The sequence below is a fragment of the Lemur catta genome, chromosome 3 (genome assembly GCF_020740605.2).
Source record: "Lemur catta isolate mLemCat1 chromosome 3, mLemCat1.pri, whole genome shotgun sequence".
NCBI classification, from domain to species: Eukaryota; Metazoa; Chordata; class Mammalia; order Primates; family Lemuridae; genus Lemur; species Lemur catta.
The window spans coordinates 53,006,771-53,024,317 of NC_059130.1; the positions used below are offsets into that span (position 1 = coordinate 53,006,771).

General features: G+C 36.4%; 1 protein-coding gene across 6 annotated transcripts in view; it reads right to left on the reverse strand.

The window, feature by feature from the left end:
* MTF2 (metal response element binding transcription factor 2) overlaps positions 1 to 17,547 on the reverse strand; it is a 60,299-nt gene that overhangs the window by 27,530 nt on the left and 15,222 nt on the right. For 2 of the 6 annotated variants that reach the window (XM_045547518.1, XM_045547520.1), the window contains exons 2-3: positions 2,484 to 2,682; positions 2,286 to 2,367 (exon numbers count right to left, since the gene is read on the reverse strand). In XM_045547518.1, the coding sequence (XP_045403474.1) occupies positions 2,286 to 2,367; positions 2,484 to 2,682 (281 nt within the window). Of the gene's footprint in view, positions 1 to 2,281; positions 2,368 to 2,483; positions 2,683 to 6,471; positions 6,565 to 17,547 lie in introns of those variants that run through there. The other 4 variants (XM_045547521.1, XM_045547519.1, XM_045547522.1 and 1 more) reach the window with 4 other exon arrangements.

The following is a 17,547-nucleotide window of genomic DNA, read 5'->3' on the forward strand; positions in this document are numbered from 1 at the left end:
TTTAGGCTCTCAATTTTAAATTTTAAATTATTTCTTATGAATAAACTGCTAGAAGTGAGTTCGTTGGACAGATTAAAGAGTATGAATATTTTTATGCATTTAATGCAAGTACTAAAGTAATAACCAAAATAGAAATATACACTGCCACCAGCAATGCAGGAGTGTTTATCATTTCACAGAAACCAAAACAGCATTAGGTGTTAAAACTGAAAACCCCTTTGAACTTACCTCTTAACATGATACACTAATATATCTACTGTAATGTACATTTCTTTGACTACTAACATGATTATATATTTTTCCTTATTCATGCAAACTTTTTAAAAGAATGTTATTAAATAAATAATATTATTCTAATTTATTAACTTATTTTGATATATATCTATTATTAGTAGGTTTCTTAAAGGGAAGAAAACTACTAAAACTACTCCACCACTGAAATTGCCATAATGCAGTTTTCAGATTGATTTGTTCATTTCTACAGCAACTACAAATTTCATGTGTGTTTCTTTCATGTGTGCTACAAAAAGTTAAATGACCAAGGAGCATTCCTTTGCAATTCTAGAGACAATATAAGGAACCAGTGAAGACCTAACAACCACAGGCCACTAAACAAACATATTAGGTGGAGTACTTGTTGGACAACATCCCTCACACAACAACCTTCTTATCTTTATATACCATTGGTTGTCTTCTTTTCTGCCACTTTTAAAGGAAAAGAGATGAGAAAGAGGGGACAAAAAAATAAAATACCTACTGTATTAAACCCACAGGAACCTCCAAAAGATTAAAAAGCCAAAAGAAACACACACAGCCAATGGAAGACGAACAAAAAGCATGTTAAATGTTCCAGTTCCACTACAGAAAGACCCACGTCTACATAATAATAAAAAAGGAAGAACTCTGTATACAAGGTAATAAGATCTCTTCAATATTACTAATGTTAAAGATCACCTATCTCTTTACATTTTATGAGTCACACTTTTCTTACTGACCCCTCAATTTCAGAATCAAAATGTAATTTCAGTCCTTTAAACTCTTAACTCCCAAGAATTGTAAAAAGTTTCTCTAGAAAAACATTTTATTGGAGTAACAGCTACTGAGTGCCCTACTTAAACCCTGAGTATTAACTATATAGATGGTAAGCAGAACATTCCAATTCCTTTACCAAAACTTTTCTTATACTTTGAGAAATATAAGGAGTAAAATCAAGAAATAGAAAACAGCAGTAACCTACCATAAAGTCGTACTTGGGATTTAAATATAAAACTCAATCACTAAATACTTTAGAAACGTGTCTACCCTTAAGGAGGAAATGTGTATCTCTCTTCTGTAAGAGGAGATATAAAACACAGGTCTTAGAACAGGCCTATTAACCCAAGAAAAGGAAAACCAAAAGTGGGTCTTTAATGAGCAGGTAAAATACTCAGATTTGTAATATTCATACTTTTTATAAATGAAGTAATCTGCATGAAAGAAATACCTGGGAAAACACCTATATCTAGTAGATTCAAAGGGCATACAGCAATTATAGTTTGTAATAATGAAAATTACCACAAGAAACATACCTATAACCAAACCAAGGGATATCTGTATTCATTTTTACTTGCACCCAAATATAGCCTCATTTTCCCATCCAAACATTAAAAAACCATAATTAAATGATAATTTTAAACAATTTTAATTAATGAATATTTCTATTACTCTAAAATAGTTTGGTACATCCTAATTTCCCAAATCATCTGGTAAATATTATGTTTCCAGTAAGTATTTGCTTTCTATATTGCTTTGTACAAATATAGGCAAGTAACAGTTAAACTGAATCCCAAAGGTCTATTCATATTAGCGGCTAAAAATTTTTCTTCTAAGTTCTTAGAAGGGTCGTAACAATAGTTTATAAGTTTGAATCAGTGATGCATCTGTCCTTTAATCTACCTCTACTCTAAGAGTATTCTTGTTCTTCTTAAGTCTATAATATAGAGTACAGCACCTTAAAGACTGCATTTTTTTCTTTTTTTTTTTTTCAAGATGGGGTAAGGCTATGTTGCCCAAGCTGGTCTGGAACTCCTGCCTTCAAATGATCCTCCCACCTCAGCCTCCCAAGTCATTGGGATTACACGCATGAGCCACCACATCCAGTTTATGCTGAGGTTTTCAACCTCTCCTCAAAAGTAATAACGAATTATTTTAATACACTGTATTCAGGAGACACCACCAGAATGTGACAAGTTGAAGAAAATTAAATTTCTGTATAAATCATGTTCACAAGAAATAGTAGCACCTGCCTGTTTGAATGTCCTTCCAGAGAACCCAGGATTTAGAACTGTCTTCAAATATGATGAAGCAGCTCTGTTTCAATATGTTTATCTGCAATACAGAGAAATACTTAACAGTGATCTCTTAAAATTAAAAACATGAAGTTAAATTTAAGGTTATTAAAAGTTTACTGAAAAAGCAGGAAAAGATACATTAAGGTAACTTGCCTTTTTGATAGTTCCAAGATAAAACAAGCCATCTGACCATCTAGCTAGGACATCCTGACCCTCTTCAAATTTACATGCTGGCTTTTTGGCTTTTTGTCCATCCTGTAAAGACAGCTTGGTCAAGGATGTTGGGGTCTTTTGGTTTCGACGTAAAGGAGACCGCTTGTGGACCAGTGAATTACCTGCCCCTGTAGAGTCTCTATTTAGGGAATAAAAGACCATATATAAGAGTTACTTGCAGAACTTACTTTACCAATGAGATATTTCATATGTTAGTCAAAATTTTTCATTTGTCAAAAACCTTAAACTGAAGGAAAATACAAAAAATAGCTCAAATCACAAATACTCTCCAAACAAGTTTAAAAAGAAATGATAGCAATTCTTAATATTCATTCACTGCCTACCCCCAAGTGAGAAGGATTTAGCAAACACTCTAAGACAACATATTCAGGACAGTCATCACCAAAATAACAGTTTTAAGTTGAGGTGGACAGGCCATGGTCACAAGCAAAGAATGCCTTGAATCTCATGACTAAGTTTAGATAAGGATAAAAGTGAATTAAACTATAATCTCTTAATTATGCCACATGCAGTTAAGACACACCAACCAGTGACTTTGGTGGGTAGTTGGGTATATTCACACTCATTGGAAGGGTAGTTATGACCCTCTCCCTACAGGGAATCATTACTAAATTGAATCTTTTTATTGTTGGGAGTATATCATAGTCAGACTGGGAGTTAAAAATATGCAGACTGGGAGTGAAAAAAAAATTGAAAATCACCAATTTCATAAAACCACATTCAAATGGAAAGTGTATTATGAGAGCATTTACTTTTTTTAAAGAAAAAATGCCAACATTATATACTACAAAATTACATTTTAACTTACATATTAGTCATCTCATAAATAGCACAGCATACCAGCAAATCAACTGTTTGGTTTCACTTTTCCAATCACTAACTGAACATACAATGACACGCAAAACTAGATAGACAATAATTCTAAAATAGCATAAAAGTTTAGTAAAAATAAAGCAAGCAAAAAGTAAAAAAAAAAAGTTTCAATACCTAAGAATTAGGAATACTAATTTCAATACCTAAAAATATTGAAATTCTGGGAAATCCTACAGCTACAACATGGAAGAATCCTGAAGACATTCCACTAAGTGAAACAAGCCAGACAAAAAGGACAATTATTGTATAATTCCACTTATATGAGTGCCTAGAGTACTCAACTTCATAGAGATGGAAAGTAGAATGGTGGCAGCCAAAGGCTAGGAAGGAGGAGGAGTGGGGAGTTAGTGATTAATGAGTACAAAGTTTCAGTTTGAAAAAAATACACTGTAAAGATATCCAAAGAAATAACAAGTGGTACCCTCCCAAATTTGCTGAAAAACATTCAGGTACACACCTAAGAAGCTTAACAAACTCCAAGTATTATAGATTAAATTCAAAGAGATCTACACCCAGCCACATCATAGCAAAACTGCTAAAAGACAAAGAGAAAATCTTGAAAGCAACAAGAGAAATAGAACTCAAAATGTACAAGGAAACCACAATAAGATTACCAATTAACTTCTCATCAGAAACAATGAAGGCCAGAAGGCAATGAGATGACATATCCAAAGTGCTGAAGGTGACAGTGGGGGGGGGGGGACCTGTTCACCTGTCAAGCAAGAATCTTACATCCAGCAAAACCGTCTTTCAAAAATGAAAGTGAAGGCCAGGCGCAGTGGATCACATCTATAGTCCTAACACTCTGGGAAGCCGAGGCAAGAGGATCACTTGAGGTCAAGACCCTGTTTCTAACAAAAGTAGAAAAAATTAGCCTGGCATGGTGGCACACGCCTATAGTCCAGCTACTAGGGAGGCTGAGGCAGGAGGATTGCTTGAGCTCAGGAGTTTGAGGTTGCAGTGAGCTATGATCATGCCACTGCACTCTACCTGGGGCGACAGAGTGAGACTCCGTCTGGGGCGGCAGGAGGTGAAATAGATACTCCCAGATAAACAAAAATGAAATTTTTATTAGCAGAACCACCTTACAAGAAATAGTAAAAGAAGTTCTTATGGTTGAAAGCAAGTAAACCCAGAAAGAAATTCAAATCCATATGCCAAAAAAAAACACCACCAATAAAGGCAATTAGATAATTATAAAACACAGTATAAATTTCATATGTCCTCTAAAGCAAGCATACAAAACAATGTGCATAATTGTATTGCTAAACCTTTAACATATAGAAATGTAACATTTGACAATACCAGCACAAAGGAGATAAGTGGGAGCAAACTTGTTTTAAAGAAATAACACAAAATGTTAACTTGAACCCACAGGAACAAATGAAGAAAAATCAAAAAATGGCAGTAAATAAGGTAAATACAAATGAAGTCCGTCACTTCAAGAAAATATCTGCCATATACACAACTCAATCACTGTTTCAAGTAAAAATGATGTTCCATGAAAAAACTGCTAATTCAGCTAGCACCTCAAACAACGGCACAAACGCTTTAGGTACACTTCGTCACACATGACTCTAAAAACCTAAACTCAAGATAAAGATTTAATTATCAATTTTTACTGTTTCACTGAGAATGTTAAGTGAAATAAGATTTGGGGTATGTGCATATGTGTGTATTTTGTGATTTTTGTTGTGAGTACACAACAATGAAGAATACTAGTACTGTTTGAAGTCAATGCCTTGATTTCATGTTAAGGCACAAAGCAGCTTTACATAACATTGTTTTTGTACCATCTGTATGAATGTCAACACAATGGAAAAGGCAAAAAACATCTTAGTATTATTATAAAAATAGTTTCAAGGCCGGGCGCGGTGGCTCACGCCTGTAATCCTAGCACTCTGGGAGGCCGAGGCGGGCGGATCGTTTGAGCTCAGGAGTTCGAGACCAGCCTGAGCAAGAGCGAGACCCCGTCTCTACTAAAAATAGAAAGAAATTAGCCAAACAACTAAAATATATATATATATATATATATAAAAAAATTAGCCGGGCATGGTGGTGCATGCCTGTAGTCCCAGCTACTTGGGAGGCTGAGGCAGAAGGATCACCTGAGCCCAGGAGTTTGAGGTTGCTGTGAGCTAGGCTGACGCCACGGCACTCACTCTAGCCCGGGGAACAGTGAGACTCTGTCTCAAAAAAAAAAAAAAAAAAAAAGTTTCAACCTCACACTGTTCCAGTATATTATCATATAACACTGCCATAGTTAATTGTGAGGAAAAGGTACTTTAGTACCAGAATTAGAGGGGTTAAAAAGTTTAAACATTTGACAGGATGAGTGCTAGAGAGCAGAAGTAAAACTGGAGGATGAATCACAATGAATTCCATTAGCAGGGATGCTCAACGCCAGGCTGAGAACCTTCTTTCTCCAGACACTGAAACAATTTAATGCCTTAAATCACAGTATGAAAATGACTCTATTAGAAAGCAAATTTTTTAAAAGTTCAGAGTTCACTTGAGGAATTTTGCATCTTTAAGTTAAAGAAACTAACCAAAGCCTGAGCAATGATTATGGGTGAGAAATGACCTCAATAGAATGCCAACAGAGGACTAGGACCCAGAATCTTCCAACTCTACAGTGCAAAATGTATAAAAACCATGCTCTGCTATTGCTTCAATAAATTCTCTCCTTTATCATGATGGCAAAGTCTGTCTTACTCTCCGCTGTACTATTCTCATTGCACAACACATCCTTAGATCATAAGATAGCAAACTTTTTTTGACTTTTCCATCTCCTGGTGTTTTTGCCCTGCTTCTAATATTTCTAGTGTGCTGTGTATCAATGAGACCTAACCTAACAACAGTTACCCTTGATTCCTTATGCCCCTCTCCTACCACCTCCTTATTTTTTTCCTGCCATCCACAAACAAACTTCTGAGGAAAAGTTATTGAGATTACTATGTGTCTGAACCTACATTAAACATTCAGTATAATCATTTACAAATCACTTTTTGAGCCCCTATTATGAGCCACTTACTATGCCAGGTGCTAGATATACAGAAGTTATGCCATGGAGACATTTTTGCAGATGAGGATTTTATAGATCTCCTTTTACACTCAAGAAGTATAACTGTAAGACAGATTAAACATTATTACCTGACAACAGTTACAGAATTACAAACCAAAGCTAGCATAATCTCTCTACTGGTATCTTCCCATTAGCATTCAATTATGCTTAAAAACTTATAAAAAGGATGCAAGGGCGGGGGGGACCAGACTGAACAAGAGCCAGATCCGGTCTCTACTAAAAACAGAAAAACTAGCCAGGTGTGGTGATGCACACCTGTAGTCCCAGCAACTTGGGAGGTTGAAGCAGGAGGATCACTTGAGTCCAGGAGTTTGACATTGCAGTGAGCTGTGATGATGCCACTGCACTCTACCCAGGGCAACAGAACAACATTCTATCTCAAAAAAAAAAAAAAAAAAGGGGGATGGGGGGAACAACTAAAATTCTCTTGATTCTTTGTGCTCCCACCACTTACTCCTATTTCTTTCCTACCATTCACAGCCAAACCTCTGGGGAAAAGTTATATATACCGTCTCCACTCCTGCAGTCCTCCCCATTTAGTCTTCTGCCCACTGCAATGCCTCCCCATCCCCCACCTCCACCAAATACAGGGTGTGTCTGTCTCACTCTTATTTACAGCTATATCCACAATGCTTTGCACAGGACATGGCATACAAAAGGCAGAAATGTTATGTGGGATTTATAAAGTTTAAGTCAAGAAAAATCTATGTTTAATGAGTTAAATTTTTTTCTAACAATGACTGTTAGCACAAATAATCTCAGTTTTGCTCTAAGTAAACAATAGTCTATCATTCACATTTAAGGCAAATATATACCAACCTTTTACCTACATAAACATGAAGAACATAAATCATATATAAAACTGCATTAATAAACAAAATCATTTGTAAAAGCAGTCTTCTTTCAAAATTTCTCTGCCCAAAGAAACCTTATAGAAGACATATCAAGAGGCTGGGCATGATGTCTCACACCTATAATCCTAGCACTTTGTGAGATCACTCGGGAAAACTGCTTGAGGCCAAAAGTTCAAGGCTAGCTTGAGCAAGAGTAAGACCCCATCTCTACAAGAAAACAGAAAAATTAACAGGGCACCGCAACCGTAGTACCAGGTACTTGGAAGGCCGAGGCAGGAGGATAGCTTGAGCCTAAGAGCTTGAGGTTGTAGAAAGTTATGATCCCATCACTGCACTCTAGCCCAGGAAACAAAGCAAGACTCTGTCTTTAAAAAATAAAAAAAATAAAAGAAAGAAAAGAAAAGAACACTTTCCCCACTAAGGCTTCCCCCACCATGTAGTTTTCTCCCCATTATTGTCGCTAATTACTTCTCTCTTTTGTAGAATATGACCTTTATTAGAAGCCAAACTAATTTTTCTAATTTTAGAATTTATTACTTCTTTTCTGATTATAAAGGTAAACATGCCGATGGTAAAATAACATAGAAACATAGAGTTAAAAGTGAAAATTCCCCATGCTATCTCCACCAACAGAAGAAAACTGTTCATCTGATTTTTCTTATACATACACTAAATATATATATATAATTTATATAAATGTTTTTAACAAAATGTAGAGTATTCTATATACTGTTCTCTAACTTTCCTCATACAAAGATATATCTTGGACAATGTAACTTCTATCCAATAAATATAAAACAAAAGCACATATGACAATCTTTTCATCAGCTGCTAAGCTTTCTAACCATTACCCAAATGAGGAACACGTTTTCAATGTTTTATTATCATAAGCAATAATATAAAACTCATTCTTTTACATTCCCAACTATTGTATAGGATAAAATCATAAAGATAATTACTGTAATATACTGTGTACATTTTTCCTCTTTATAATAGAAAATTTACAAACATATACAAAAGTAGACAAAACAAGCACAATGAGCCATCAAGTACTTACCACCCAGTTTTAATTCTCATCTCATGGCCAATATTGTTTCATTTATACACTCATTCCCCCTCATCCTCATTATTTTTTAATGTCACAGATATTATCAAATTATTCTCCCAAGAGGTACCAATTAACACTCTCACTGACACTATTAGAGTAGTACTTGATGGAAGTACGTGAAGGCCCACACCTTCACTAACAAAGAGTATTATCATTCTTTTGCTATTTGATGACAACACACATACACACACACTCCATTTCTACCTATATTTCTTTTTTTTTTTTTGAGACAGAGTCTCACTTTGTTGCCCCGGCTAGAGTGAGTGCCGTGGGGTCAGCCTAGCTCACAGCAACCTCAAACTCCTGGGCTTAAGCGATCCTACTGCCTCAGCCTCCCAGGTAACTGGGACTACAGGCATGTGCCACCCATGCCCGGCTAATTTTTGCTATATGTATTTTAGTTGGCCAGATAATTTCTTTCTATTTTTTTAGTAGAGACGGGGTCTCGCTCAGGCTGGTCTTGAACTCCTGACCTTGAGCGATCCACCCACCTCGGCCTCCCAGAGTGCTAGGATTACAGGTGTGAGCCACTGCACCCGGCCCCTATATTTCTATTATTACTAATCAAGTGGCATTTTTTTCCATAGGTTTGTTGACAATTTGTATGACTTCTAGAAACTGCAGTGGATGTTCTTTGCCCATTTTTTAACTGAAATGCTAATTTTTTTCATAATAAAATTTTTAAAAGCATCTTACATAAGCAATAACCCTTGTTATACATGTTGCAAACATTTTTCTCAGTTCACACATTGTAAAGTGCCATGATAAACAGGCTTTTTTTTATTGGGGAATTAGTACTCCTTTTGCGTGCCCAGTTTACTCTGTTCAGTAGCTACAAAGCTGTATCCCTCATCTCACCATATCTTAGATTCAGGCTGTCTCTGTATAAGAATCTAGGGGCTGAGGGGAGGGGGGAATAAGAAGTTATTGTTCAATGGATACAGAGTTTCAGTTTCAGAAGATGAAGGAGTTATGGAGATGGATGTTGATAGTAATTACACAATGTTATTAATGTATTTAATACCACTAAACTGTATACTCAAAAATACTTAAGATAGGCCAAGCTCCGAGACTCATACCTGTAATCCTAGTGCTTTGGGAGGTTGAGGCGGGAGGACTGCTTGAGGCCAAGAGTTCAAGGCCATCCCAAGCAAACAGGGAGACCCTGTCTCTACAAAAAATTAGAAAAAATTTAGCCAGGCACAGTGGCACATGCCTATAGTCCCAGCTACTCAGGAGGCTGAGGCAGGAGGATAGCTTGAGCCTGGGAGTTTGAGGTTGCAGTGAGCTATAATCACATCACTGCACTCTAGCCCAGGCAACAGAGACCCAAAAAATAAAAAATAAAAAAATAAAGTTAAGATGATAAATGTTATATGTATTTTACCAAAATAAAACAATGGAAGGAGGTGAATCACTGCCACTGAATCACCGCTAAACATCTTGAATGAGATTGCCTGGACAAAGACGTTTCCTCCCTTGAGACAACTGGAGATCAAGGACTCAAGCCAGTACTTCTTTCTTGGTTTACTACCCCCACAATAAATAAGACCCTGACTAAAGAACTTGAAAATTGGATGTATAATTCAAGAAAGAGTATGGCTTAGGGAAGAGAGGAATTAATTCTTCCAGACCCATTCCTCAATTTATTCCTCCAACTAACTAAAGGACTATTTGAATTACTAGTTGTAAGACCCTGGACAGTCTAATCTGTCTAAGATAACCTCTCAAGACTACTGTGAGGTTAATAGTTAAAAACATAGGTTAAGGACCTGCCATAATATAATTTCTCAATAAATGACAAAAGAAACATCAAGAAATCTAACGCGTTTTCAGGTTAATTATGTTTCCTTCAATAAATATTTAATGAATACCTGTGCTAGGCCCTAGGGATACAAAGGTAAATAAGACAGACAGGGTCCCCTACCCTAAGGGCCCAACATTCTGGTAGGAAAAACTCAACTAGACCTTCCTTCTTCAAGGCTCCTTTCCCTATTCAAGCCCATCCATCAAGTTCAGATTAGACGCCCTCTTAGTACGCTACATTTCCTCCATCATTACACTTCTCACGCTGTACTTAATTTGCCTACTTACTTGTCTTTATCCACTCCCCACTACCTAAATAGTCTGTATTCTGAGAGGGGAAAGAATTATTCCATCCTATTTACCATTACTTCCCCACTAACTAGTAGTAGGAGTACAATAAGTAATCAGTAAATTACCAGCAGTAACTAGTAATTTAATTAAAGGCAATTTCTAAGAGCAAATGCCACTACTCCAACAGAGGACTCACCTCCCCAGTAGGAACTTTCATCCCACTACCGTGCTGCTGAGATTTTTTTCCCTCGTCTTCTCTGGTAACCCCAATCAGCCTTGACAGATGCACCACAACCATGTCTCCAGTAGCCCTGCCACTACTCTTCAGCCCATGGAATACCACTTAGCAGCTAAGGGAGAAAGAGAAGGAAAACCAAGTCCCACTTCACAGTGTACCTCCACTGGAGCACCCTCCTCCCCCTGACTCATCAATCCACAAAGCCATATGAGTTTGCAATAACGGGGGGGAAAAAACAGCTATGCTGAAAGAAAAGGGAAGAAAAAACTTATTCTGCTGTTATCCTATCCCAAGAGTCACAGGTCTCATCTCTTAAGGAGCACAAAGCTGCTATCTTTCCCATGCTCCTTCCCACAGTTTCTTCCCTTCCCTGGGAAAAGTACCAAATATGTGGGTTAATCACATGTGAAGGATATAATGTAACCTAACAAAAGTGCCAATTTTGGTGGAAACTTTCACACAGATATGGTCAAATCCATGAGGTCAAGCAGGACCAAAGGCCCAGGTACAAGGAAAGCAGCAGGCAATCTACTTAAACACTAAAGCTATGGGGAAGGAATTCTTTGTCTCTTGAGACAGGTACAGTAAAATGAAACCTGAGACTGATTGCCTCCATTCTGGTTGAGGATTCCTTGGAAGTAAAACTTCAAAGAGAACCAGTGTTGAACCTAGAGGACGAAAAGCATAAAGCAAGCAGATTTAAGGCTGGCTCTACTCTATATACACATGCAGTGGGGTTTTTTCAAATCACATAGTACAAAAAAATTTAAAATGAAAAGCAAAAGTTCCTCAATCCATCCCTTCCCATATCCTGCCCCTGCTCTCACAGGTGGGTGCTTTTTTGTTGTTGTTGTTAACTCTTTCAGCTATTTCTTCTGGGAGACACTTCCATATTTCCAAATAATGTGCTTATACTTCTCTTTCAAAATTCATCAGTTTCAGATCTCACTTCTTACCAAAGAAGTTGGCAATCCACATCTTACACCAACTCCCACTTCCTGCCCTCCCATCCTCTACAAATCTTATAGGCCTGTTTTCATTAAATCAGTAAGTTTTACCTACCGTAAAAATATATAAATATTAGTCACTGCAAAGATAAGCAGTATTTCCTTATTAAATATCCTCTCTTATTCACTTTTAATTTTTCCCAGAATTGTTTACTATATCCCTTTCTTGCCTCCTCTTTCAAATTGTCAAAGATAATTTCAAACCTATCTTTTTCCCACAGGTACCTCTTGCTTCTAGAGCTCTCCACATTCCTGCACCAATCTAGAATGATTACCCTCTAGGCCTTATCCTTATCATCTTGGAAATTCCCCTATCACTCTGCTTTCTAGATCATATATTTTTTGCTAGAGCAGTGGCTTGCAATAAAAAGATGTATACATTTAAACTTTCTGTATCTAAAAATATCTCAATCCTACCCTCACAACTGACTACCAGTTTCCTAGATATAGAATTTAATGTTGAAAATAATTTCCCCTCAGAAGTTTGATGGCATTCCTCTACTACACTCAGCACTGGTGATGAAAAATCTGATGCCACTCTGATTTTTACTCCTTTATAGGTTGCCATTTTCCCCACCTCAGGAAGATTTTAGGATCTTCCTTTATCCTTGATGTCTTGAAATTTCACAAGAATATGTCTAGACATGAGGTCTTCTTTCAATCATACTATTCAGCCTTCAAAAAACCCTTTCCATTATCTATTTCTTTATAGATTTTTTTTCCCCCACTTATCTTAGGCTCTCCTTTCATGCAGGCTTTCCTCCACTACTTAGTAATCCTTAGTCGTCCACTGACATTTAAGATTGACTCTATATGATAAAAATGTGCATGGGATCTCTTTCTATGTGATAAAGGACTTACAGAGTGGTAAGCAGTGCCTTAGGGGGATCAGATGGGGAGGCAACACTTAGGCTAAAAAGCCTCTGAATGCCAAAACAGGAAGTCTTTCTTCAGGAACCTACAGATGTAAAAACCTCCTCCACATTCTTTACCTGACAGGCTAAACAACTGGGTACAGGTAGGTAGTGTCCATCTGTTTAAGATATAAACAAATATCTCACTCTTACCATCTGTAAATGTTATCCTCTCATCCCTCACCTTGCTGGGACCTTTGGTCAGGGTTGCTACTAGTAGTTCAGAATCAGCAGATACCCTAGTCTCACAGCTGGGCAACACTGAGAAAAAAATGTATTTATTAGAGCATAAGGTTAAATTCGGAAACCATTACAGTAGATAGTAAGTATCAGAAACGCTGCAAATAAACTATATTACAAATTATACATCAACTGACTTACAATCTCAATTCCCATTTATAATGATTTATACGCAAAAATCCAGCCTTATTAGAAACAACCAATGTATTTTATCTCCCTAGCTGTCAGCTTATATTTGAAAACTAGTATCTCACAATGTACTTTTTAATTAACCAGAACATTTTAACTAACCAAAACAGTCCATTTCCCAAGCTATTTCATAATAAGAGTCCAATGGAAGTTAAGGAAAACATGGTTATTTTATTTAATTGTATGGCTGTGGTTATTCAACAAATATTTGTAAATACCTATGTGCCAGGTACTATGCTGGGTGTTAAGAAAAACACTTATGGAAAGATACAGGACATACCACCAAGGAATTACAGCCCAAGTAAAGAAACACATGCACACCAAAAAACTATATGTAATTCCTATAATGAATAGACACAAGAATAACATCTAATCTAACCAGAAGTTAAGAGGCAGGGTCAGACAAAATTTCATTAAGACTCAGCTTTAACTCAAGACTTAAAGGATGAGTAGTAGTTTACCTTAGAGAGGGCTTCATAAACCTAGGGAACATATAGAAAGACACAAAGTCAGAAGACAACACACACTTTTCTAAGAACAAAATTCATTTATAGCTATAGCTCAAATTATAACAAAGAGAAAATGACAAAGATAACACTGAACAAATAAAAAAGCCCAAGCTATAAAAGTAAACCATTAAAGTAAGGTCCTTGCCTCTCTGCCTTATTTACTGTTATACATGCCCTATACCTAGCACATAAGAGGTTCTCAATATTGGCTGAATGAATAAACAAATAAATGTTATACAGAAGAGAAAAGATGGGAATACTAATAAATCTATAATAGTCTATGAAGAACAGACAGACCTGAATTAGGGCCATGAAGAAGCTGGAATAGAAAAAAAAAATCCCTGGGTAGCAGGCCTTGTGTAACTTATTTTATTTACTTTACATTTTCTAGGTTTTTAAAAATAATCATGGTATTACTCTTGTAACATGAAATAATTAAAAAGTAGAATGGATAGGCATGAAGAATTGACTTTATGTGGTATTGAAAACAAGGGAGGAATTCGCCATAATTCCCAGGTTTTTAACTTGAAAAACTGGGAGGATGGTATGGGGGAAATTTAGCAAAATTAAATCATCAATACTTCATCCAAGAAAAGATATCATCCAGACAAAATATTCATAAAAACTCACCATGTACCAATTCACAAAGCAAGTCTCAACAAAGTTCAAGCTATAAAACCACATGGTGTATGTTCTATGACTACAATGCTATATAAGAGTCAAAATCAATAAAAAGATAACAAAAGTCTGAAAATCAAGACATATGCTTCGAAATAATCCATGGGCCAAAGAAGAAATCATAATGGAAATTAGCAAGGATTCTGAATTGAATAACAAAAACCAAGCATTAAAACTTGTGGGATACAGCTAAAGCAGAACCTAGAGACATAAGTCTCAAAATATATACGTTAGAAAGGAAAAAAAACTTGAAAGTTAATGAATTAAGTACGCATCTCATGTTGAAAGAGAAAAAAAGGAAAATAAGCCCAAGAAAAGAAAAAAAAAACAGTAATTAACATAAGGAAAAAAACACAACAGATAGAGCCAATAGCACCAAAAGCTGGTCTTCTGAAAAGACTAATAAAACTGGCAAATATTGGGGGAAGATTATTCAGGAAGTCTGGGAAGCAGTAGGATATAAAGATCCACAGCTCAGAAAGAAAATCAGGTTTGGAAGTAAAGATCTAGAAGTCATGAAAATATTGATGATATGATGATTTGGAGCCCTAGATAGAAATGAGAGGAGAAATGGGATAACGGGAACTTTACCATATTCAGATAGCAGAGTAGAGATTTCTTTGTTCCTTCTCACCCCAAAACAAGGAGAAAAGAAAAAATTAAACACATTCCATCTTCAATCATACTAGAGTACATGTGATACCCCAAATCACTATTTATGAACACAGAAAGCAACTGGAAGAATAATAAGCACTTGTAAAATGAAGATGAAGACTGAACTTCAGTGCCCAGCAGGAGGAACAATGAGCAACGACAGGCAAATCCATTTGTCTACAGAACTCCAAATGACTAAAGAATTGGTGCACTAGACTCCAAAGGCAGAAGTCACATAAGCGAACTAAGTATGGAATAATATATAAAAGTCTGTATCAAAGGACACTTGGGGCTGAGTGCAGTGACTCACACCTGCAATCCTAGCAGTTTGGGAGGCTCAGCAGGAGGATCGCTTGAGGCCAGGAGTTCAAAGCCAGCCTGAACAACGTAATGAGACCCTGTCTCTACCAAAAAAAAAAAAAATTTAATTAATAATAAAAAAAAATTAGCCAGGCAGGTAGTGTGAGCCTGTAGTCCCAGCTACTTGGGAGGCTGGACCAACAGGACAGCTTAAGTCCAGGTAGTTGGGGTTGCAGTGAGCTATGATGAGGCCATGGCACTCAAGCCTGGGCAACAGAGCAAGAGACTGTCTCAAAAAAAAAAAATTTAAATACATAAACAAATAAATATATTCAAGCCAGGAAATGAAAAAGAAATGAATAATTTTTTTTCATCTTACCACTTTGTAACACTTGAATAAACAGATCTACGCATTGAACATCAGTGGCTGCTAACAGCATAGCAAGAGAAACAACCAAACATTACATGCTTCTTGATGGGAGAACATACCACACATGTGTAAAATACTCTTGCCCTACTCCCCCCCCCCAAAAGCAAACACAAATCCTATAAACCTCTAGATCTAGACACCAATTTATAGGAAATGCAGAGAAATATGCTGAACTACACAATGGGGATGGAATCAGCAAAAAAGAAAGTAAGTACCATAAAAGTCAGGATGGCAACTATTTTTGGGGGGAAGGACTGAAATTTGGGCTTCTGGGTTGGCTGGTTCTATTTCTTGACCCTGGGGTGGTGACAAGTTTTTGCCTTATAATAATGCATCAACTTATAAATTTGTTTTATGCAATCTACTTGTGTTTACATTAAAAAGGGTTTTGTTAAAAAAAAACTATAATTAATATCCACAGAGATCTGAGAAAATATAGCATCCATGAAATGAGAGAAAACAAAAAGGAGCTCTAAGATATAAAATCACAGCCAAAATAAAAATTTCATTAGAACAAGAACCAAAGATAGAGAATAAGAAAAATAGATTTTAAAAAATCAGAGGATCAAAGAAATCCAACATGTGAAAACAGGGAAAAAAGGGAGGAGAAAACTATCAAAGAAAAAGTAGAAGAAAACATCCCAGAACTGAAAGACAGGAGTCACCAGATTACAAAAGCCACCAAATGTCCAGCAAACTGAATTAAAAAGACCTGTGCCAAGAAAATCAAGAATAAAGATAAGATACTATGCTCAGAAAGAGAGAAAAATGCAAATAACAAAAGACTGAGAATAATAATAACACTATCATTACAGCTATGTTATAAGCTAAAGACAGTGGAACTATTCATTTAAAAATCTGAGTGAAAAATAAATCCCGAGTAAAAATCTACTTTATAACCAGCCAAATTATCAATCAAGATTTATCACTCAAGCACATTTTCTTTGAGCTTAACAGAAAATACTAAGAGAAACAGTAAACCAAAACAAAAGGTAGACATGAGATGCACGGGATCCAACACAGAAGAGAGGCAAAAGGAATTCCCAGAATGACGGTGATCGTAAGCCCCAGTACAACTCTTGTAAAGCAGGTCTAGACAGCAACAAGTCCAAATCAGAGCAGAATTCCAGAAGAGCTGCAGGAGGTTATCTCTAAGAAAAATAAATGGAACCAATAAATTACATAACAGATTGACACTGTAAAAAAAATACACTATGAGACACTTTATAGCAGCGATCCCCAACCTTTATGGCACCAGGGATCCGTTTCATGGAAGATAATTTTTCCACAGAAGAGGCAGGGGGTAGGGGGGCGCTCTGCGGCCCAGTCCCTAACAGGCCATGGACCTTACTGGTCCGTGGCCCAGGGGTTGGGGACTGCAGCTTTACAGAACAATCGAAGATGTGTGAAGATTTTAATGTTCAAAGAAAAGTAGGAAAATTTTGTTTTTACTGAGGCAATTTTTAAATCCAGTTGTATAAGAAAGAAACGTAATTCTAGAAATAACAGCTAAAAAGAGCTAACAAGTGTTTGGCACTGTTTAGGTTCTCTACATGTATTAACTAACCTTCACCACCATTATGAGGTATCATAGCCTATGTGGTTCATATATAAACAATTTTTACATAATCACAAATGAAAACAGGGTTTGAAATTTTTTGTATAACCATTTTGAAAGACCAGGGACAGGGGCTATAAGAGAAATTACTCATGTAACATTGCACTAATAGGAAGAAAATGTTTAAAACTGATGAATCAAAATGCAGTAATATTTAGAAATGCAAAACAGAAACAGCTAAGGATTCAA